The sequence below is a fragment of the Dendrobates tinctorius genome, unplaced genomic scaffold (genome assembly GCF_039654945.1).
Source record: "Dendrobates tinctorius isolate UK_male_01 unplaced genomic scaffold, ASM3965494v1 ptg000022l, whole genome shotgun sequence".
Taxonomy (NCBI): Eukaryota; Metazoa; Chordata; class Amphibia; order Anura; family Dendrobatidae; genus Dendrobates; species Dendrobates tinctorius.
The window spans coordinates 29,202,103-29,225,632 of NW_027361690.1; the positions used below are offsets into that span (position 1 = coordinate 29,202,103).

Sequence of the window (23,530 nt, forward strand, 5' to 3'; positions counted from 1 at the left end):
GCAGATTTTTGGTGTTGCATAATCTGCATGATACTATTGTTCTGGGGTTTCCCTGGTTACAAATTCATAATCCAGTTTTGGATTGGAAATCTGTGTCTGTGGTGAGTTGGGGTTGTCGGTGTGCCTTTAGTGAGGCTCCGGTGTTTTCCACCTCTCCTCAGTCGCATGATGTTCCTGATTATTTGGCGGACTTTTATGATGTATTTAGTGAGAATGAGTCTGCGTCTCTGCCTCCTCATAGGAGTTATGACTGTGCAATTGAACTGAGCCCGGGGTGTAAATTTCCCAAGGGTCGGCTCTTCAATTTATATGTACCCGAGCACGAGGCTATGCGATCCTATATTAAGGAGGCGTTGGAGAAGGGTCATATTAGACCATCCTCGTCACTCTTAGGTGCCGGTTCTTTTTTTGTAGCCAAAAAGGATGGATCATTAAGACCTTGTATTGATTATCGTGCCCTCAACAAAATTACTGTTAAATATCAGTATCCGTTACCCCTGATTTCTGATCTATTCTCCAGAGTTAAAGGTGCTTGCTGGTTTACCAAGCTTGACTTCAGGGGGGCGTATAACCTTATTCGCATTAAGCATGGGGACGAATGGAAGACGGCGTTTAATACTCCGGAGGGACATTTTGAGTACCTGGTGATGCCTTTTGGGCTCACTAATGCCCCTTCTGTCTTCCAGTGCTTCATGAACGATATTTTCCGAGATTTTGTCGATACATTTTTGATTATCTATCTGGATGATATTTTGATCTTCTCCAAGGATTGGGATTCTCATGTGGAACATATTCGGACTGTGTTCTGGATCTTGAGGGAGAATTCCCTGTATGTCAAAGGATCTAAATGCCTTTTTGGAGTACAGAGGATTTCTTTTTTGGGATTTATTTTGTCCCCGTCAACTATTGAAATGGACCCGGCCAAGGTACAGGCCATTTACGATTGGGTTCAGCCCACTTCTTTGAAGGCCCTCCAGAAGTTTTTGGGTTTTGCTAATTTTTATCTGAAATTTATAGCAAAATTTTCTAGTATTGCCAAGCCATTGACTGATTTGACTAAGAAGGGTGCTGATGTGTTAAATTGGACTCCGGAGGCTGTTTCTTCCTTTCAAGAGCTGAAGCGAAGATTCACCTCCGCCCCGGTTTTGCGGCAACCTGATGTCTCACTTCCATTCCAGGTAGAGGTGGATGCTTCTGAGATTGGTGCAGGAGCTGTTTTGTCCCAAAAGGATCCTGTAACATCTAAAATGAATCCCTGTGCTTTCTTTTCCCGAAAGTTCTCTCCATCTGAACATAACTATGATGTGGGGAATAGGGAACTGTTGGCCATGAAATGGGCATTTGAGGAGAGGAGACATTGGTTGGAGGGAGCTAAGCATCAAGTCGTGGTCCTCACTGACCACAAGAATTTGATTTACCTAGAGTCGGCTAAGCGCTTGAACCCTAGACAGGCTAGGTGGGCCTTGTTTTTTACACGTTTTGATTTTGTGGTTTCTTTTCTTCCTGGAACGAAGAATGTCAAGGCAGACGCCCTCTCTAGGAGCTTCTTTGCTGATTCTCCTGTGGTGACCAAGCCTGCTACCATCTTAGGCGAAGGGGTAGTTCTTTCTGCCATCTCGCCCGATTTGAGACGTGCTCTGGAAGAGTTCCAGGAGGACAAACCTGAGCGTTGTCCCAGTGGAAAGTTGTATGTTCCTGACCAGTGGAAGAAGAGAGTGATGTCTGAAGTTCATTGCTCTGCTTTGGCTGGTCATCCAGGTATTTTTGGTACTAGAGATCTGGTGAGTCGTTTTTTTTTGGTGGCCCTCCTTGTCTCGTGATGTCAGGAATTTTGTGCAGTCCTGTGGGACGTGCTCCCGGTCTAAATCGTGTTCCCGCTCTAGTGGGTTGTTGATGCCTTTGCCTGTCCCCAAAGAGGCCATGGACCCATATTTCAATGGATTTCATCTCTGATATGCCTGTCTCTCAGAGAATGACTGTTATTTGGGTGATTTGTGATAGGTTCTCTAAGATGGTTCGTCTTCCTCTGAGTTGGTGCCCCTGTTTTTACAACAGGTGGTTCGTTTGCACGGGATTCCTGAGAACATTGTATCTGACAGAGGAGTCCAGTTTGTGTCTAGATTTTGGAGAACTTTCTGTTCCAGGCTGGGAATTCAGTTGTCCTTCTCCTCTGCTTTTCACCCTCAGACCAATGGGCAGACAGAGAGAACAAACCAGACCTTGGAGTCATATTTGAGATGTTTTATTTCTGCTGATCAGGATGATTGGGTTTCATTTTTGCCTTTGGCCGAATTTGCTTTAAATAATAGAGCTAGTTCTGCCACTTTGATGTCACCTTTTTTTTGTAACTTTGGGTTTCATCCTCGATTTTCTTCAGGGCAGGTGGAGCCCTCTGCTTGCCCAGGTGTTGACACTATGGTGGAGAGAATGCACCAGATCTGGGACCAAGTGGTGGATAAGTTATCTCTCTCCCAGGAAAAGGCCCAGCGGTTTTCCAACCGACATAGGACCATTGGTCCCCAGTTTAAGGTTGGTGATATGGTGTGGTTATCATCAAAAAATATTGCTATGAAGGTGGCTTCTCCTAAGTTTAAGCCTAGATTTATTGGACCTTACAAGATTGTGGAGATTATTAATCCGGTCTCTTTTCGTTTGGCTCTTCCTGTCACATTTAAAATCCATAATGTGTTCCATAAATCTTTGTTGAAGAGGTTTGTTGAACCTGTTGTTCCGGGGGTGGCACCTCCAGACCCTGTATTGGTTGAAGGTAACATGGAATATGAGGTAGAGAAAGTACTGGATTCCCATCTGGCTAGATGGAGACTCCAGTATTTGGTTAAGTGGAAGGGTTATGGTCAGGAGGATAATTCCTGGGTCTCTGCCTCTGATATTCATGCCAAAAGATTGGTGCGTGCCTTTCATCGGGCTCACCCTGATCGCTCTGGTGGCGTAGTTGAGGGTTCGGAGACCCCTCCTCAAGGGGGAGGTACTGTTGTGAGTTCATTTTCCCCTTCATTACTGAGGCCCGAGGAACTCCCTCTTCTGGTAAAGAAAGGTAGTGAGCCTGATTATCAAACACCTGAGGCTGATGATGATGACTGGCTGAGTGGAGTTACTGACTGGATATAAGGCTGCCAACGCCCTTCTGCCCTGCGGGTGATTTCTCTGTGGGATCCTTGGAGACCAGTCTGAATTCCTGCTCCTCTAAAGCTAAGTTTGCTGCTCGGCCTTTTGCATTTGTGCTTTGACTTTGTTTTGCTTTGTTTTTCTGGATTTCTGCCATTCCCTGCTGGGGTGTGCTGAATTCCTTTAGCTCTGTCTTCTGAAAATACCTGAGTGCTGATTTAGTTTTTGAAACCTAGCTGCTTCAGGGCCTTTTTCATATCAGCTTGTTGGCTTATGTCTTTGATAGGGTTTTGGCAGATTGCAGACAGCAGCCTTCCTGTCCTTTCCTATCTAGGTAGTTTTGGGCCCCATCTTTGCTCAGTCTATCTTTCTGTCTGTGTTGGTGTTTTCATCTTGCTTCACCGTCATTATATGTTGGGGGCTGCCTATTGCTTTGGGGTCTGCTCTGGGGCAGTTTAGATTTCCCCTTTCTTTCTTTAGGCCTAGTTAATTCTCCGGCTGTGATCGAGGGGTCTAGGGCATCGTAGGAACCCCCCACGGCTACTGCTAGTTGTGTTGATAGATTCAGGGGTCTGCAATCTGATAGTTGCCAACTTCTCTGGTTTTCTGGACTTAGCTTGTATTTCTGCTTTTGCCTCCTACGGTGACTCATTCATAACAGATACGTTTCTGAAGTCCTATGTTTTCTCCCAGCAAAATAATCCAGTCCCTTCACTGTTCCAGCGTTGTCAGCACTGGCTTTCCCGGGGTTCATGTGACATTGCTATGTCACGCGATCCCTGTGGCCAATCATCACTGGCTTCATTCTCCCCTCCTTCAAACAAATCAATACATGAGGAGGGAGTACTGCGGCTGCTCTCTCACTTCCTCCAGATGTTTATTATGTCCTTAGGAGAGTAAAGACAGCATTGATTGGCCTTAAGGCTTGCATGACATAACAATGTCACATGAGCCCTGGGAGAGCCAGTGCCAACACCACTGGAATGGCACCAGCACCAGAGTTGATTATAAGTGTTTTCTTTTTACTGGGGGAAGCATAGGTATTCGGAAGGGGTTGTCCGAGTAGTGGACAACCCCTTTATGAACCAAGATAATAATGATTTTTTCAGCTTATGGACTGTCATTTTCTGGTATTTAAAAAAAAAAATAAAATTATGACAGTGAGAATAAGTGAAATATTTTGCCTAATACTACAATTTATGACCTTAAAGTCAAATTTTCCTATGATTATCCTAGCATTTCATATTCCATTTTTTAATTAGAAAAAAAAAAATGGTTCAACTTGAATAATTTAAAGAAAATGCTCCTGTATCCAGATATTTCTGTTACATGGTGCCTGCTCATGTTTATACCCTCCCCATTGACTGAATTTTTCCAGTGCCTGTGGTCACACGTGCTAAGTATTTCAGAGCCCCAGCAGGATCTTCTATATGGACAGTAGATTCTTACTATTGTTCCGGCCATTCAGTAAGAATTTATGTAAGAATTGGGAGATAAAAGGATACAGTGGGCTCGATAACAAGTGCACCCATTGTGACATGCTGTATGAGCCCAGTGTGATGGTTATTGATGTCATAGATATACTAAAGTAGTTGTCTATAAAATCATATTGTGTAGAGCTATGTATCTGTATAGTCAGAGATAGTTTTATATGAGGAGGTTCCACACAACCCGGAAATTATTATTTAAAACCTTGCTAGTTCACTGCTTTATTTTCCTACCCGCTTTCTACTATTTCCTATTTCCTTTCTTTTTGCTGCACATCGTTTTTATAGTAACTTTATATGCAAGTGTAAATACGTCCCTCACAAGACAGGCGACTACTTTATTACAACCAAGACATTGTTCACTCTACGATCCAGGGTAAAATCATTTTGTGTTATGAGTTCTGTGATATGTGCAACTTTGTTATCAAGTGTATGGACTGTTAGGACTGAATCTAAGCAATTTAGATTTCAAGAGCAGCCCGATATTTACACCTAAGGGGGATATCCCAAAAATACTTATACTGTCAAAATCAAGAATGTCATAAAAGTCACACAACTAGTGATTATTGATTCCATTAATGATCCATGGAGGGAGCCAGTGCTTAGTCATTAGCCATTGTAATAAATGAATGTTACATATGGCTACCCATTTAATTTGGTTGAGGACTGAGTATTCTTAGGATTGGAGAAAATTTTAAATGCTGAATCATCACTTACTTGTAAAGAGATTGACAACATTTAAACATGCACATTGTAGCTCAACAGATTGGAATCCTCGAATAAATTCAATTTTAGTTTGTGAAGTAATGTCTGTATTTAGTATTTATTTATAGAGTAAAATATTTCTTATTTATCCTTAAACTACAATTCCTTGAAGCAATAAATATGCGCACCTCCTGGCAAATTATTCGTAAAGTTAATCTGAATAAAGATTCATCGGATATATTTTGTAAAATCATGAATATCATTAAACATGGAACGGACTCTTCCTCAATGATGGATCTTCTGCTGTGAGCTGATACAGCAGTGTCACAAAACGTCATACAAATAAAATTTGAAGTTTTCTCCAAAACATTTCTTTCTTTTTTTAAACATATGAAAATTTGTCTTTGTGCATTGATATATGTAAAAAATAATTTTCCTGAACTGTAGTCATTTTATGTCACTTCCTATGCAGCTGACTTACATGTACTTTAAGGCTGTGTTCACACGTAGCGTTTTTTTTTGCGTTTTCACGGCGTTTTTAAACCCGCGATTTTGCCGCGAAAACGCAAAAAAAAAGCACCCCATGCAATCCTATGGCATTCCGCACATGCTGTGCTAATGCTGCGTATTTTTCTGCGGCGGAATTGCATCGCGGAAAAATACGCAGCATGTTCATTCTTTGTTCGGAATCGCGGGAAAATCCACACACATAGGAATGCATTGTTCTGCTTACTTTGCATGTGGATATGCCCACCATGCACAAAGTAAGAAGAACATTTGCAGATTGGTCTGGAGAAGAGGAGATTCTCCTTTGGGCTGTGGGTACCATATCCCTGTTAAAAATAACCTTCTGGCATCCCCCCCGCAGCGTTCCCAGGCCTCAGTGATGCTCCCGGCAAGTCCCGTTCCCAGGGATGCCTTGCTACAATGACCTTTGATGACATCGCAGTCTCGCAACACTGTAGCTGTCTCGCAAGACCGCAATGTCATCAAAGGTCATTGTCGCAAGGCAACCCTGGGAACGGGACTTGCCGGGAGCATCACGAGGATCGGGAACGCTGCGTGGGACAACGGAAGGTGAGAGGAACACGATTTTTAATTTTTAAATTTTTTTTTTAACATTAGATCTTTTTACTACTGATGCCGCATAGGCAGCCTCAATAGTAAAAAGCTTGTCATACTCGTCAAACACTATGTTTGACGAGTGTGACCAACCTGTCAATCAGTTTTCCAAGCGATGCTACTGATCGCTTGGAAAACGCTAGCATTCTGCAAGCTAATAACGCTTGCAAATCGCAAGTTTTTCCGCGGGAAATAGGCGGGAATTTAAAATGCGGATTTCTCGCAAATTTCCAACAGAATGGAATTCCACACGTGTGCGCATAGCCTAAGGGTATGTTTCCACGTTCAGGAAATGCAGCCGCAGCTTCCGATCTGCAGCATCCAGATGTTACAGCATAGTGGAGGGGATTTTAAGAAATCCCATTTCCACTATGCGTGCACAGCCACATCCGGTGGCCCTGCGTAACTGGACATGTGTTGCGTCTTTCTAGACTCCAGCATGTCTATTTATCTTGCGGAGATGCACGGTCTCCGCAAGATAAATAATACAGTCTATGTATAGGATAAAAAACTGGAGTCTGAACTGAGAAAGTAAGTTAATGTGTATGCACAATGTTAGTGCATATTCACACATGACCATTAACCAGAGAAAACAAAAAGCAAAACACACAAATATCCTGAACTAAAAAGTAAAAAATAAACTGCAAATAATGCATAAAGGTAATAATAATAATAATTATAAGGGTTTTTAGTAAACATAATTTTGATCAAAATAATGTACATGCCATCCCGCGACGTCACGGCAACCCTTGTGGGACAGTCCCTACTCTAGTATTTAAAACCTTTTCACTTGCCAAGTGACGTGAATGTGAACAAGGATCAAGTGGCTGAACCACTGGTAAAATCTTAGGCCAGACAGGATGGTTTTCCCAGCTTATTATTATTATTACCTTTATGCATTATTTGCAGTTTATTTTTTACTTTTTAGTTCAGGATATTTGTGTTTTTTGCTTTTTGTTTTCTCCAGTCTATGTATAGGATGTGGTGATTCCGCATGGTTCAATGAACACACGCGGAATCACCGTGCGTACAAAAGGGGGTGGCGCTTTGGGCAAAGCTGCGTCCTCTCTGCAGCGTTTCCTTAACATGGAAACATAGCTTTTGGTATGCCACTGTTTAAAGGAACCTGTCTTCCTGTTATCAGAAATAAAGCTGTTACCTGCAGATATGGGGTTAATCTGATGGTTAACAGCGTTATTATGCTGTCCGATGTCTGCACATAGCTTTATGCAGCGGGGAGAAAATGAAGTTTATTCTTCCTGCCAGCACTCAGTATTCAGTAATAGAGGTGGACGCGCCTTGGGTTCCTCATAGCTCTGAGTATACAGAGCGTCCGCTGTAACCGCGCCCCCGGCCCAGATTGACCGCCGGCCACAATGTAGAGCCAGTGTCAGTCAGGGGCGCGGTTACAGCGGCCGCTCTGTATACTCAGAGCTATGAGTGAACCCGAGGTGCCTCCACCTCCATTACTGAATACCGAGTGCTGGTGGGGAGAAGAAACTTCATATTCTCCCTGCTGCATTCGCCTACATGCAGGCGCCGAGCAGCATAATGCCATTAACCTGCAGATTAACCACATATCAGCAGGTTAGCAGCGTTATTCCTGGAGACAGGTTCCCTTTAAGTACAAATCAAGAACTGATCTTGGAGAATTCAGCTGGAGGGGACAGAAGGGTGGAGGGCATTCATTTTAAGAATTTGACCATAGATGTGAGATATATGCACTAATAATAGGCAGACATCTGTTAAACTGTGTGCCCTCATTCTAAACCTGCAGCATTAGTTCATTTTAACTTTAGGTATATAAAAATGTACAGTATGATACAGAAAACAAGGGGAAGTGTCTCCTGGGCAAATCTCTCCGGCTTTCCTTAGTCCAGTTCTGTCTAAATTATGGGTCTCATTCTAAGGTTGCGGTCACATGGCCTTCGGTTTCTCATGTGAGAGAATTGGGCTGATTATACTGATGTCACTCAGATCAAACTCTGTCAAACTCGAAGTGTCACCTTATTGTGATCCAATTCTCTCACATGAGAAAATCGCAGCACAGGTGTGGAGAAGACGGGTAAATTAATTTCTCCATCTTCTCCATTGTATGTGTCTGGGCATGTCAGACTGCACTCGGATGACATCCGAGTGCAGTCCATATTTCACACACATACCTATAGATTTGTATGGGTGCGTGTTATCTCTTCATTACTGCAATTGCTTTCTCATGACGAATTGGCGTAAGAAAAAAATCGCAGATCTGCACTGCCCCATAGTATAACATAGGGCCAAGTGCTATCTGATAAAACATCGGGTGGTACTCAGTCATGTTATACACTTGTGTGAGCGAGCCCAAACCGTGGGATTGGAGTGACCTATGAATTGGGCAGAGTGGGCAGGGAGAAGCCGCTGGGTGCTGCCCAGTTGACTCTTCTTGATGTGACCAGTCTTATTTCTCAGTGTTCAGGTTGTTTTTTTGCAAGCTATGATTTCTCTGAAGTATTGCATTATTTTAAAAGTAATGCTAGATTTCTGTAATGAGGCATTGTCTGTCTTTCCTGCTGTGTTTTGTTAATGAAATGTGAAATGCTTGACAGGTTGCCTTTTTTTCTACTATTCTGAATAAACCATTTATTTTTCTTCAGGTTTGTAAGTACAAGAATGCTGCAGTTCATTGCATATAGTTGCACTCATGGAGCCATTTTCTGGCCAGGTTTTGCCACTCTAAGCAGGATGGCCTAGAACTTGTTTCCCCTTTAATTTCCATTTATTGACCCGTTTTCCTAATTCATCGTCTGCTTGCTTGGCATTCATGAAGTCCACTCTTAGACAGGCTCTTGCCACCTCTCATAAAATGCCCCATTGTCTGCCTCTGTGATATACACTCTTCACTGGAAAATTATAGCTGCTCTAGTGAAACTCATCCTCCATATCTTTGTACAGGCTGCAGCCGATCAGGAGCAAGGAGCATACTTCCTTCCTGAGTTTGCCCTTTCGCCACAAGGAAGTTTCCTGGAAGATACAACTGGAGAGCAGTTTTTAACTTACCGCTATGATGACCAGGTAAGTCAATGTTTTTTTCTCTTCATGAGATATCCATTCCGATTGCATTTTTACATCATGAATTCATGTAGTGATAACAATTACTTAGCAAACATCATAACATTCTAATTACTATCAGATTCTATTTGTATATAAGCAGCTGTACATATTTATCTTGTGTTACTTCTTCTGAATTATAAGCAGCATGGTGGCTTCATGGTTAGCACTGTTCCTGGTTCCTATCTGTCCAAGGGTAGCATCTGCATGGAGCTTGCAAGTTTTCCATGTTTGCGTAAGTTTCTTTTAGATACTTTGGTTTTGTCGCACATGCCAAAAACATACAGTACTAATGGGTAAATTGGTCCCATTGTGTGCATTGAAATAGGTAATTAGATATTGATCTTATTTTGTACAGAAACTGATGTAATTGATCATAATATTGATAACGCAAACAAATACCCATTTAACGAAAATGTTAGTGCAGTAGGCAGAAACTCAAAACCACTCATGTAAATCAAGCGACAATTGAGTATATTTAGCCCATAAAAATACTATATTAAAACAAAACACAATCAGAATCAATTTAATAGGGCAACTAAAGCAGAGACTGCTGTCCTTAAAGCAGACACATTAAACACATATACACATGTTGGTATCACTTCAAAAACAATACAGACATTGGTGTCACGTGCCCCGTCCTGAGTGACACGGCCAGCAGGCCGGTAACTGATACAACAAGACAAAGGGAATGGGGAAAACCTGGGTAACAATAACAATGGTGGCCCTGCGATAGGGAAAAGGGGAAGTGGAGACCTCCTGCACTCCCCTGAGTCAGTGTCTCTACACTCCTAACGTTCCCTAGGCCAGTTCCACACCGGGCGCCGATCAGGAACCTAAAAACCCTGACTCGCCCTGCACCTAAACCCTCACTAGGGAATTGGTCGGTGCGGAAACTAATCCCACCACTGCACTAAACACACATAAGGAAAAGTGACAAAACAGGGGAACACCACTTAGCTTTGCTCTGTTGCTTACGCTCCCAGCAACAGAGCCCACCACCTGCGTGCATCTTTTCCTCCACCATGTCTGACATCTGGGTGCGCTGTCCAGAAACGGACCTTCGCAGCATCATAGTGCAGCCTTGGAGCAAACAGAGTCCACACCTGCGTGCAGCTGTCCAGAAACAGAGTCCTGCCAATGAGTCTAGCTTTTCTGCCAAAAAGTCCAGCATGCTTGAGTCCAGCTCTCCGCAACAACGTCCAGCTTTTTGAGTGCAGCTCTACACCATAGCTGCCACTCCACCAATTCATGCAAGAACTCCTTGCTGACACCATAGCTGCGACTCCACCACGCCATGCCAGAACTCCTTGCAGACACCATAGCTGACACTCCAGGAAGCTCACTGAGCTGCCCGTGACTCTCCTTTAGCTCCATCCTTCACCCCGGCTTGCTTGCAAATGAATACCTTATCACCAACAGTGATTAACACACCTGATACTCTCTTATAGAGCTATCACACCTGTTACATAATTACGCGCACAAACTAAGTTAACCAAAGTGCAATGACCCTAATGGCCACCGGGGAGAAAACTACAACTGAAATCACCACAGTGCAATGACCCTAATGGCCACCAGGGGCAAAACCACCTTTGGCACACAGTCAAGGGGAAAAAAAAAGGTTACTTTGTGCATTTAAACTGTCAGATCAAACCTGGATCGTGACAATTGGTCTAGGTATCGTAGCCTAACCTGATGTGTGCAGACTGTAAAGCGCTGTGGAATATGTTAGCGCTATATAAATAAAAATATTTTTATTATTATCACCTATTTTATTAGGGTTGTATAACCCACAACAATTTCAGAGCTTTGGTAAATCTGCGCTGCTGATGAAATTTCACAGGAAGGATCCAGGACGCACGAGAGATGAAGCAATGTGGTTTTATTATTAACGTGTTTCGAAGTTATCAAATTTCTTACTCCAGATACATAGAAGCTTATTGAGAAAAAAAAACGCACCAGCACAGCTCAACAGCATCTTTAGACACACAGTAGGCAGTAATCTCCATGAAATCACATACAGTTTGCTTGGGTAGTTTAAACAAACAGATTTTCATTGCGGAAAAAATGCAGCAAAAAAATGCAGCATTTAAGCCATGTGTGAACAAAGGCTTATAGATGTGTTTGGCACTTAAGAAAAAAAACTGCGGCTTAGCTTTTAAAAAAAAAAACAACACAAGACTTCATGTAGTAAATCTTAATTAAACATGAAAGAGTTATGGATGTCACAATTACTGTATAAATGAATGAACTAAAAAGTATAAATATAGGTCCCAACCGTCCCAGATTTGGTTCTATGCCCTACTATCCAAAGCGTTCTGAACGTCCATCACTGCCCCCTCTGACATCTGCTCCTGTCAAGATAGAAAGAAATGGTGAATGGTTTTGGCTGTGGGTGTGTTTAAGTACGTGTCCAACATTTTTTTTCCTCGGCGCACTAAATGCACCATGTAGTTTGTCCTTTCACATGTAAGAAAGTTTGGATAGAATTTCTTTAAAAATAAAAAGTCAACTAATGTTTGCAATATGAGCTTTTTATTGGGTATTTTAGTAAATGCTATTTCTTTCAAACTGAGCTTACCAAACCAGTAGACCGATTCATCTGATTAATAAAGTGCTCTATAACTCTACACTCTAGAAAGTTTTATATTGGAAAGTTTAATAACCTTTATATACAGGCCCATGACAGGTAAATACAGGGTAACACTAACACAGATTAAAAGATTAAATGCACTTTTCTCTGCCACTGTGGAAGCCCTGTATATCGGCAGGTTTATCTGACCACAAAAACGTACTCTGCTACGAGAGACCCCATGAACAAGCTGCTTACATAAGGCTTCTGACAGCTCTCTGCATGGTGGTCTAAGGCATGGAACAGTTTAAAGCTTGGAAGCGACACCTTAAGTGTCAGAGAAATACGAATTGTTAATTTCTATAGGAAAACCAATCCTTTGTAGCGTGATTTTGGAAAGAAAATTATTGCGGTAGGTAAGAAAAAAGGCGAACCACCAACAAAGTGGGAAATAAAAACATGGAATAAAAACCCTTTTCACTATATTCCATTACAATGTTCAAAAGCTGAAAGTGCACAGCTGCTCAGCGCAGCCTCCGTTCTATTATTCTGGGAACTTTCTAGAAAACGTGGCTGTTATAAGACATTTTTGTATTGTAGAATGTAACACTGCAGTTCATAAAACAAGTAAGATTAACCATTAGACTACAAAAGTCCAAGACGGCCTATCACAAAGAGCAAGAGAGTATGGCAGTATATGAAATAATATTACAGATACTGAATGAAAATAGCAACATTATAAAATAAATACAAAACATCATAACGATTGGGGTTAAATATTCTTATTTAAGGACTTTAAGGGAAACCTATTCGGACCAGAAAAAAACCTGTTTAACTAGTAGTATGGCCAAATTCGTCTTAAAACAATAAGAAAATTATACCTTATTTGTAGTAATTCAACACGCCATTGGTGAGAAATCGAGTTTTGAAACTATATGAAATTTAGCCAGGAAGTGCATAGGGGATGTACCAATGCATCCAAAAGTGCATAGATCCTCCTCCAATGCACTCTCAAGCTAATTTACATGTATCTCCATAACTCGATTTCTCAGCGTTGGTACCTCAGACACGAATCATATTTATTTTTGTAAAAGGATTTATACCGCCATACTTGTTTCAGTAGTAAAATCATCCTTACAGATTCTTCAAGGGTAAGTTCCCACTAGGTGTTTTTCAGCGTTTAGCGTTCAGCATTTTTTTCAGCATGTTGTCCTAGTTTTTTCTTGCTTTTTTTTGTGACAGTTTGGGCATATTATAGATTTGTCTCTTGTGCATGCTGATAAAGTTTAGTGTTTAAAATAAGTCCTTTTCCATAGAATCAGGTTTTGGCACAATAAACAAAGCAAAACATGATACCTGCATTTTTGGTGTGTTTTTTCACGACCCATTCAAGTCAATAGCTGAAAAATGCTTATAAAACACTGAAAGAAGTGACATGTTCTATTTCCAACAAAACAAGAAAAGCACAAAATACTGTTGACAAAGAAAAACATGTGTGCATGGGATTTCTGAAATCTCATAGGTTTTACTGGTACTGTAAAAAGCAGATGAAAATTAGCATAAGAAAGCATAACAAAAATGCCCAGTGTGAACTTAGCCTTAGTCTTTTTCAAGTTGCATAGTTTGTGTAAGAATTCCTTTATATACTGTGAAGATGAAAAATTATTCCACATAAACTATTGCAAACATGATGAAATGTCATTGAGACCTCATCCATACAGATATTAATAAGACAGTCTTATGACAACTTATAGTCTAAATAGAGCAGCTCAGTCATCAACAGTAATCAGCAACATGTACAGTATGCCAGCTCCTGGAATGAATGGCTGACTAAGTAGCATATGATTAGACCATGTCCATCGACACATGAGCAGTTCTTACTTAATGTCACACACTTAGTGTCACTTAGTGTCACACTAAGAGATATCGCTAGCAATATCGCTATAACTAGTGACGTTATAGCGATATTGCTAGCGATATCGCTGTGTGTGATACTTACCTACGACCCGCTCCCCCGCTGGTTATCGCTGATCGCGCGAGAACGTTCAGGACTGTTTCTCGTCGTCAGCTTCCTGCGGTGCTTCCTGCTGTGAAGACGAGCGACGCGTGGAGCCGGGCGCGAGGACGCAGGATCGCCTGGTGTGACAGGTAAGTAGCGACCCCCGTCCCCAGCGATGTCGCTGGTGAGATCTGCCTATGTGGCAGCTCACTAGCGACTACTTAGCGATGTACCAGCGATCCTGACCGCGTCATATCGCTGGTCGGGATCGCTGGTACATCGCTAAGTGTGACAGTACCTATAGTCACTACAGATGAACGAATCTGCCAAAAATTCAAATTCAGGAGATTTGCTAAAATTTGGACAGAAGATTCGATTAGCATCAAAATTATTCTATATGAATTGAATGAGCCATGACTGCCATAAAAAAAGGCAATAAGGTCTCCTTACCCAAAGCATGAAAAACGAATGGGCCATGAAGAGATTAAAAAAAGAATTTGTCATGATCTCAGTGCGGGTTTGACTCCCACATGTGAGGTTAATATCTGGAACCAGTGCTGATGACTGGCATTTCTGGGGTTAAAGGTTGTGATCCCAGTGCAGGCTTACCTGAACACCTGGGGCTCTGACTGTGGCCTCTCCCTGGTTCTGGGAGAGGCTTCTTATCGCCTCAGGACGCTCCCATCCCTGTCAGTTATACTTTCACCCTTGGCATTGTGTGGTACCCCTGAGTGTGTTTGTGCTGTGTTCTGGTTGCTTGATTCTCTGTTTACGACTCGGTCTGTTCTCTGGATATTGCTTTGGATTCTGCTTGGTACCCTCTATGTCTGTTAGGTTTTGACTTTTGCTTGGCCCTGACTATCCGTCCTGTCTCATCCCTGGTGCTTTACTTATTTCTCTGTGTATGACCTCCGTTTTGCCTGACTCTGAGTATTTATGTATAGTGTCCTGCCATCTCTGAAAGCAGGATGCTAAGCCCCGCCCCCTTGCAGTTACATGACCGTAGGTCCTGTGACTGCTTGCTAAACTTCAGCGTCCACAGGTCCTGTGTATCTGTACTTTCCGGCTGTTTCTGACCCCGGGCCCCCCTACAGTGCGGGTGAGTCCCTGCTCAGCGGAGGCTGCACGCCGGCGCTGACAGGATCCTGACAGAATTATCATATTTGTCTATCCCCTCATCTGTCCCTGCTGTCACAGCTCCATGATGGTCTTTTCCTGGCTTCCTAGGACACCTGTTCAGCTCATGCGTCAGTCTCCACGTCACTCTTCGCCATAGCTTCTGGCATCAGCTAGGCCTTGTTACAAATTCTGAACTCATGATGATATGACATGTGTAACTCCATGTGACTGTGCGGAGTGATGCACCTTCAAGAAGAACCTGAAGACCCACCTGTTTCGACAAGCCTACAGCCTGCAATGATCCTTAGTCTACTAAACCACCGCACAACCAGCTCTACCCTCTCCTAGTGTATCCTCACCCATCCCTGTAGACTGTGAGCCCTTGCGGGCAGGGTCCTCTCTCCTTCTGTACTTGTGTGTCCCTTGTCTTACACATGTTTATTGTACTTATCTATATTTACCCTTTTCACATGTAAAGCGCCATGGAATAAATGGCGCTATATAAATGTATAATAATAATAATAATGTCATGACATCAGAAGTTACTTAAGGCCTAGCTGATACCAGAAACATAGGTGAAGAGTGAAGAGAATATTGGTGGCAGAGTGAATTGGGTGCCATAATAAGTTAGCAGGTGACTGGTGAGGAGCTAGGGTGGCAAGAAGAGGTAAGGTAAACCTGAGAACACCCGTTTCAGTCACTAATATTTGTATATAACATGTATATAACTATTGGCCAAGTCTTTTTTTATCATAAGTCATAACCTTGGTACCTCACTTTACTATTATACCTATTACTGCTTCTATTAGAAACATCTGGTTGTAATTTATAATTTTATGTACATTTTACATGACGGAGTCCATCAAACTTGACTTGGGACTTAAGGATTCAAACTCTTCTTGTTTTCATCACTTTGTATATATCTTCTCAAATTCATACTTATTGCTAGACATAATAATATGCTTTTTAAATTAAACTTGTGCTTCATGGAGCCCTTGTCATATGGATTTAACATGTCTTGTTAAAATAGCTGCCCAATTTAATTCTCATCTATTAGCTACTCACTCCAACAGGCCTGTACAGTTACATCTCTATCAGTCTCTCTCAGTCTCAGTAACTAAGACTGTCTGCAAGATTAAATCCAAAAATTCACCATAACGCCCAAATGTCACTAAAGAAGCTTCCAGCAACTTATTAGCGATCTACTCATTTTGCTTAGTTCCATTTTTCTTAATACATGTTAATATTTCTAGGTTTCAAGTCCAAGTTTATCTTCGTCACACACCACCTGATGTAGATAACATTGAAACGTGCGTCGGGGCGGTGGAGACAACACACACACAGCAGTGGTCACTTTATGCAAGTCCTTTCTTTTATTATGTGCCTACTATGCATTTATATGGGTAATGTATCCTGGAAAGATTTAATTTTCAGGTTAGGCTACGATACCTAGACCAATTGTCACGATCCAGGTTTGATCCGACAGTTTAAATGCACAAAGTAACCTTTTTTTTTCCCCTTGACTGTGTGCCAAAGGTGGTTCTTTAGAGTCTCATTCTCTGACTCTAAAGAAGGGGCCCGCATTTGTCTGTGCTCTGTACATACTTTCATTCAGTTAATTAACTTTTGAAGTTAGATCTTCTCCAAGATTAAAGAACACAACCACTTGCACGGCAGTCAGTAGAATTAGCAATAAGTCACAGATCGCAATTTAGAAATTAGAAAATTTCCTCTACTTGACTGGTATTCTTCTTTACAGGCACATTGTACTAGTACATAGAACTACATCTCTGTATACCAGAGCATTTCTGTGTACTTGTATTCCACAAGTAAAATTAAAATCATATTTCTTCTTTCTATAAAATTACTAAAAATATATTGAAAAAATTACAATAATTAAATTTTATAGCCTTTTTTTAAGATAAATTTCATAAATCAGCAAATAACATAGAAATATTTGGAATCCATGTAATTGTACCAACCTGTTCAAATCAGTGGATAGATTATTTATGTTGTTCAGTAAATGGAATTTTAAAAAAATGTCGTGGTTATTTTTTTCCCCCATTAAACCCATAAAAAAGGTAATTAAAGACATAATGCTGTGGCTATATTCATGAGTGATTCAACAAGAGCTACGGAGAAGAAAAGTGCAATAGGGGCTTAACTGATAATAACAGGTATATAAGAAAAGAGTGTTTGATCAGGCAGCATTGTGGCTCAGTGGTTAGCACTGCAAGCAGTGCTGGTGTCCTGGGTTCAAATCCCACCAAGGAAACATCTGTAAGGAGTTTAAAAAAGACGGAGGAAATAGAGTCTATGCTAATTTACAAAAATATCAAATTTTATTAGTCATATAAAAATGACACATGTAAATACGTGCAACAATAATAACACTAATTAAATTAACAGACTGTGTACAAAGAGGGTACATACACAATAAGAGTGACCAAAATATCCTAAGATGTAGCTAAAGTGGACTGCTATCACAATGGGCACATGTGGGACAAAGTAATAATGCCTCTGTGCTCAAAAGATCTCACATGAACTTGGATAGTCCCAGAAATAACAATCATGATGTTAAGTCTAAGTGTTCAGGGCTCTCCAGATGACAGTAATGAAAGTACATAAGCCAAAAATTTATCACATGTATTAAGAGGAAGGTTAACACATCGAAACGTACGTCGGGGTTTGTTTCTCCTGCGCTCACATTTGGAAGCATGACGGGTAATTATTCACTCATGATGTACTATTGCTGATTGAATTGTTCCTGCTGTGCTGTCAATCTTTTTCACATTCCATTGTGATGTCCCAGTTTCATGAGGTGTCTCGGAGTCCGGTGCTCTCTTAATACATGTGATAAATTTTTGGCTTATGTACTTTCATTACTGTCATCTGGAGAGCCCTGAACACTTAGACTTAACATCATGATTGTTATTTCTGGGACTATCCAAGTTCATGTGAGATCTTTTGAGCACAGAGGCATTATTACTTTGTCCCACATGTGCCCATTGTGATAGCAGTCCACTTTAGCTACATCTTAGGATATTTTGGTCACTCTTATTGTGTATGTACCCTCTTTGTACACAGTCTGTTCATTTAATTAGTGTTATTATTGTTGCACGTATTTACATGTGTCATTTTTATATGACTAATAAAATTTGATATTTTTGTAAATTAGCATAGACTCTATTTCCTCCGTCTTTTTTAGCATCTATTAGGGAGTCGCTGCTGTTATGCAATTTTGCTCTTTTTATGAAGCATGGTAATTATCCATTAGTAAGTTATTTATTATGTTTTGGAGATTTGTTATATTATCTGTAAGGAGTTTGTATGACCTGCCTGAGTTCCCTCTGGGTACTCCAGTTTCCTCCCACATTCCAAAGATAAGAAATTTAGATTTTTTATCACAATAAGGCTGCTTTCACATGTTCAGTATTTGGTCAGTATTTGTAAGTCGAAACCAGGAGAGGAACAATCAGAGGAAAAGTATAATAGAAACCCGTCACCACTTCTGGATTTATCACCATCTCCTGGTCTTGGCTGAGGTAGAAAAAGCTCACCAAAAACTGAACTTGCGAACATGGTCTAAGAGGCCTCATTCAGATATCCATTGTTTTCACGTACTAGAAAAATGGACAAAGTTTCATCAGAGCTTCATCAGATTTTCATCAGAGTGTCATCAGAGTCTGGTTCAAGCTCTATCAGTTTTTTACATGGAGAAAAAAAAAGTTTCCCCACCTTCTCCTATCAGTCAGGGAAAACCACACAGCACGAAGATGGCATCTGAATGGTGTCCGATTTTTTTCATAGTCCCATAAACTTCCACTGGCGAGTTTGATCCGACAGTTGGATCAATATCAGATATATCTCAGTAATTTTGCACTTGGTCCACATTAAAATCACTGACATATGAACACACCCATATACTATCATAGGTACAAGTGAAAAATACGGGTAGCACTTGTACGCAAAAAACTGACGTGTAAATGAGTCTTAAGCATTCCCATTAAATAGCTGCTAGCTGAGATCTTGAAGGCTGTGCAAAATTACTACAGAAACATACAGCACGTATATAAAAAAAGTGTGCAGTTATTGAACATATAAGTTACTTTGCTTAACCCTAATACCTTTTAAAATAAAAAAAATGGCCGAACACCTTAACACTGAAAATCTGATCTAGATATCCAAAATCGTGCTCACTCTGAAGTAGTCTACCAGGCAATTCCAGACCCAGCAATGTGTCATGGTTGTATGACATGGCAGAGCTCAGTGTCCTGTGCTGGTTTGTTACCTGCAGGTCATTTAGCTGTAACCCTCTCACTCCCTTCCATTATAACAATGTAATGTCACAGAGATACATACAGTGAGGTTTTTGAAAACCCTTTATGCGTTCACAGATGCTGTAAATTATAGGTATCATTATTGCATGAGTGCCTTAAATTTGCCAGTGAATGTGCGTCACTACTTCAGAGCGATCAATCAGCAAGCAAAAAGATTTTATAGCCTGTTGATTCCTTTCTGTCTTTTATGTGGCTGCAACCTCCTGAATGCAGACTACAGAAGCTTAACTATTGTTTTTACATGGGAGGCCACTGTTACAAAGATTGCAGCTTGTTGTAGTTCCTTGGGCTTACATATGCCTTAATTTATGTAACTATTTTACCCCCTTATATAGCGCCATTAATTCCACAGCGCTTTACATACATTATCAGAACTGTCTCCATTGGGGCTCACAATCTAGATTCTCTATCAGTATGTCTTTGGAGTGTGGGAGGAAACCGGAGTACCCGTGGAAACCCACACAAACATGGGGAGAATATACAAACTCCTTGCAGATGTTATCCTTGGTGGGATTTGACCCAGGAACCCAGATATGCAAAGCTACAGTGCTAACCACTGAGCCATTGTGTGAATCACACAAATACCCTCTACATTGTTACTTCCATAATTCAGCTGCTAGATATATTCTCTTCATGACCTGTAAGAGTGAACTTGGAGCCCATTTCTGACATCATAGGTAGATCACAAATATGAGAGTCAAAATGAGAAAAAAAATTCCAGAAAATCACCTTGTCTGATTTGGCAAGATTTATTTAGCAAATTATGGTGGAAAATAAGTATTTGGTCATTAACAAAAGTTCATCTCAATATTTTGTTATATATCCTTTGTTGGCAATGACAGAGATCAAACGTTTTCTGTAAGTCTTCACAAAGTTGGCACACACTGTTGGTGGTATGTTCACCCATTCCTCCATGCAGATCTCCTCTAGAGCAGTGATGTTTAGGGTCTGTCGCTGGGCAACACGGACTTTCAAATCCCTCCAAAGGTTTTCTATGGGGTTGAGATCTGGAGACTGGCTAGGCAACTCCAGGACCTTCATATGCTTCTTACAAAGCCACTCCTTCGTTGCTCTGGTGGTGTGCTTGGGATCATTATCATGCTGAAAGACCCATCCATGTTTCATCTTCAATGCCCTTGCTGATTGGAGGAGGTTTGCACTCAAAATCTCACGATACATGAACCCATTTATCCTTTCATGTACACAGATCAGTTGTCCTGGTCCCTTTGCAGAGAAACAGCCTCAAAACATGATGTTGCCACCCCCATACTTCACAGTAGGTGTTCTTTGGATGCAACTCAGCATTCAGTCTCCTCCAAACACGACGAGTTTTGTTTATACCAAACAGTTCTACTTTTGTTTCATCAGATCATATGACATTCTACCAATACTCTTCTGGATAATCCTAATGCTCTCTAGCAAACTTCAAACGGGCCTGGACATGTACTGACTTAAACATGGGGTCACGTCTGGCACTGCAGGATCTGAGTCCCTGGTGGCGTAATGTGTTACTGATGGTAGCCTTTGTTACTGTGATCCCGGCTCTATGCAGGTCATTTACTAGGTCCCCCCCGTGTGGTTCTGGGAGTTTTGCTCACCATTCTTGTAATCATTTTGACCCCATGTGGTGAGATCTTAAGAGGAGCACCCGATTGAAGGAGATTATCTGTGGTCTTGTATGTCTTACATTTTCTTATTATTGCTTCCACAGATGATTTCATCACACAAAGCTGCTTGCCTATTGCAGATTCAGTCTTTCCAGCCTGGTGCAGGGCTACAATTTTGTTTCTGGTGTCCAGCTCTTTGGTCTTCACCATAGTGGAGTTTGGAGTGTGACTATTTGAGTTGTAGACAGGTTTCTTTTATAGTGATAACAAGTTCAAAAAGGCGCCATTACTACAGTTAATGAGTGGACAACAGAGGAGCCTCTTAAAGAAGGAGTTACAGGTCTGTGAGAGACAGAAATCTTGCATGTTTTTAGGTGACCAAATGCTTATTTTCCACCATGATTTGCAAAATAAATCAGACAAGGTGATTTTTTTGGGATTTGTTTTCTCATTTTGACTCTCATAGTTGTGGTCTATCTATGATGTCAATTACAGGCCTTTCTCATCTTTTTAAGTGGGAGAACTTGCACAATTGGTGGCTGACTATATACTCTTTTCCCCACTGTACAAGCTAACATACTAGAGAGTCTTTATTAGGGGCAGGCCTGTATCAGCCCAATGGCTGCTATAGGATCCACTATACAGGGGAGCCAGGACAACCAAAACAAGAGCCCTTCTTTGCCAAAGTATGCCACAGTGTCAACAGCTCATCACATACTTTTCTCATTTTAGTCCTAATTTCCAAAATTATATTAGTACACTTTTCTTCCATGTTTAATATGAATTATGCAATCTATAATTAAGACTTATACATGACTCTTGTGGAGCCCCTGGGGGTTCAGTCACCACAGAGGTACTACACCTCCTCCTGAGGTGTGGCATCCCACTACCCAGGTAAGATGGGGACACCTGACCAGACTCCAGCACCTGCACCCAGCACGGAAACCTTAGAACAGCAGGGCACCCTCTATGACCCCAGCTGCCTGGGGGTGGGTGGAGTTAGTTTGCACTAGAGATCGGGAGAACTGATAGGAAGCAGGAGAGTTCCCCAGAGGGAGAAGCAGTGAGAGGACATTTATGCAGCAGTCTCCTGTGAGCTGGAGCTGCTGGGAAGGAGAGGAACAGGATCAGTTCTTCAGAAGGATAAAAAGGAAAGGACGGGACGTGTGGAGAAAAACTGGGGACTGGGGCAAGAGCAGAGCCCTTCCCTAAGTTTAAGCGCCAAAGGCCGGACGCCAGTATCCAAGGTTGTGTGGATGCTAATGATCCTACAGCACAAATTGGAGGAATAGAAGCTGTAACCTCTTTATACACAACTAAGACTCGAAGACACAGTAGCAACGTGTGTGAGCCGGGACATGATTGTAAGGAGTCCCTGAAGTAGAGTACAGCTACCTGTCATAAGAGTAGAGTTCTAAGTAACAGCAAGAAAGAGGAACTTGAGTGTAATTCATAACTGCAAGTACTTCAGATTAGCGCTAGTAAGGAGACGTCCAGTAAAGGCACATACGGAAGGGAGTGCTGGAAGGATGTGCGCCATCTGCCTGGGAGTTGGCTGAGCCCCTCACCTGGAGGACACGGCACTGAAGCAGGCACTTGTGTATGCCTGAAACTTGAGTAAAGTTTTGGAACTGCATTCAGCTGTGTCTCTGCCTTCTTCCTGCATCAACTTTTCAGCACTGCTACATCCCCTGCCTGAACACTACACAATCTACCACAACATCTACTACCACTGCCCTGGGACTACAGCTCTGCCTGTGGAGAGCTATTACACCTCTGCTGCATCACACAATTTGTCCCAGAGGATCTGCACTGCAGCGCTGGTCCCCCTTCTGACCAGATACCACAGGTGGCATCACAAACTTATCTACATATAAACTCTATTCAGCATTAATCCTCTTATTTTACATGGACACTCAAGGCCACGGACCGGGTCATTGCCACTGCGACACATCCATTTAAACACCGGACCGGTACCGAGTAAACCCACAGCCTTGGGGGTGATCCACTGTCACAAATCAGAGGATGCTCAAGTAGGGTTCCAACCTATGATTTAATATAGGAAACGGAAGTTGACAATGTGTTTTAATGTTAGGCAATCCAAAGTAGTGTGTGTGTATATATATGTATATATATATATAATGTTTTGGTCTTGATAAAGAAAAAACATTCCTCAGACTCCCTCTTTGCAGATTAGAAAGTTGAGGAAACATTAAGAGACAAATGCTGACGGGAACACAACAACAGTCATATATGTACTACTTTGTGTTTCTTAAAGGTCTGGTTTAAACAAGTTATCACCTATCCATAAGGTAGGTGATACGTTATTGATCAATAGGCGTTGCACTACTTGGACTCACACTAAA

At 41.6% G+C, this 23,530-nt stretch overlaps 1 protein-coding gene across 1 annotated transcript in view; it reads left to right on the forward strand.

Annotated features, from left to right (window-relative positions):
* Positions 1–23,530, forward strand: part of ADAMTSL3 (ADAMTS like 3) — a 774,261-nt gene that overhangs the window by 131,739 nt on the left and 618,992 nt on the right. The window contains exon 3 of the mRNA XM_073568559.1: positions 9,372–9,491. Coding sequence (XP_073424660.1) covers positions 9,372–9,491 — 120 coding nt within the window. The remainder of the gene's footprint in view (positions 1–9,371; positions 9,492–23,530) is intronic.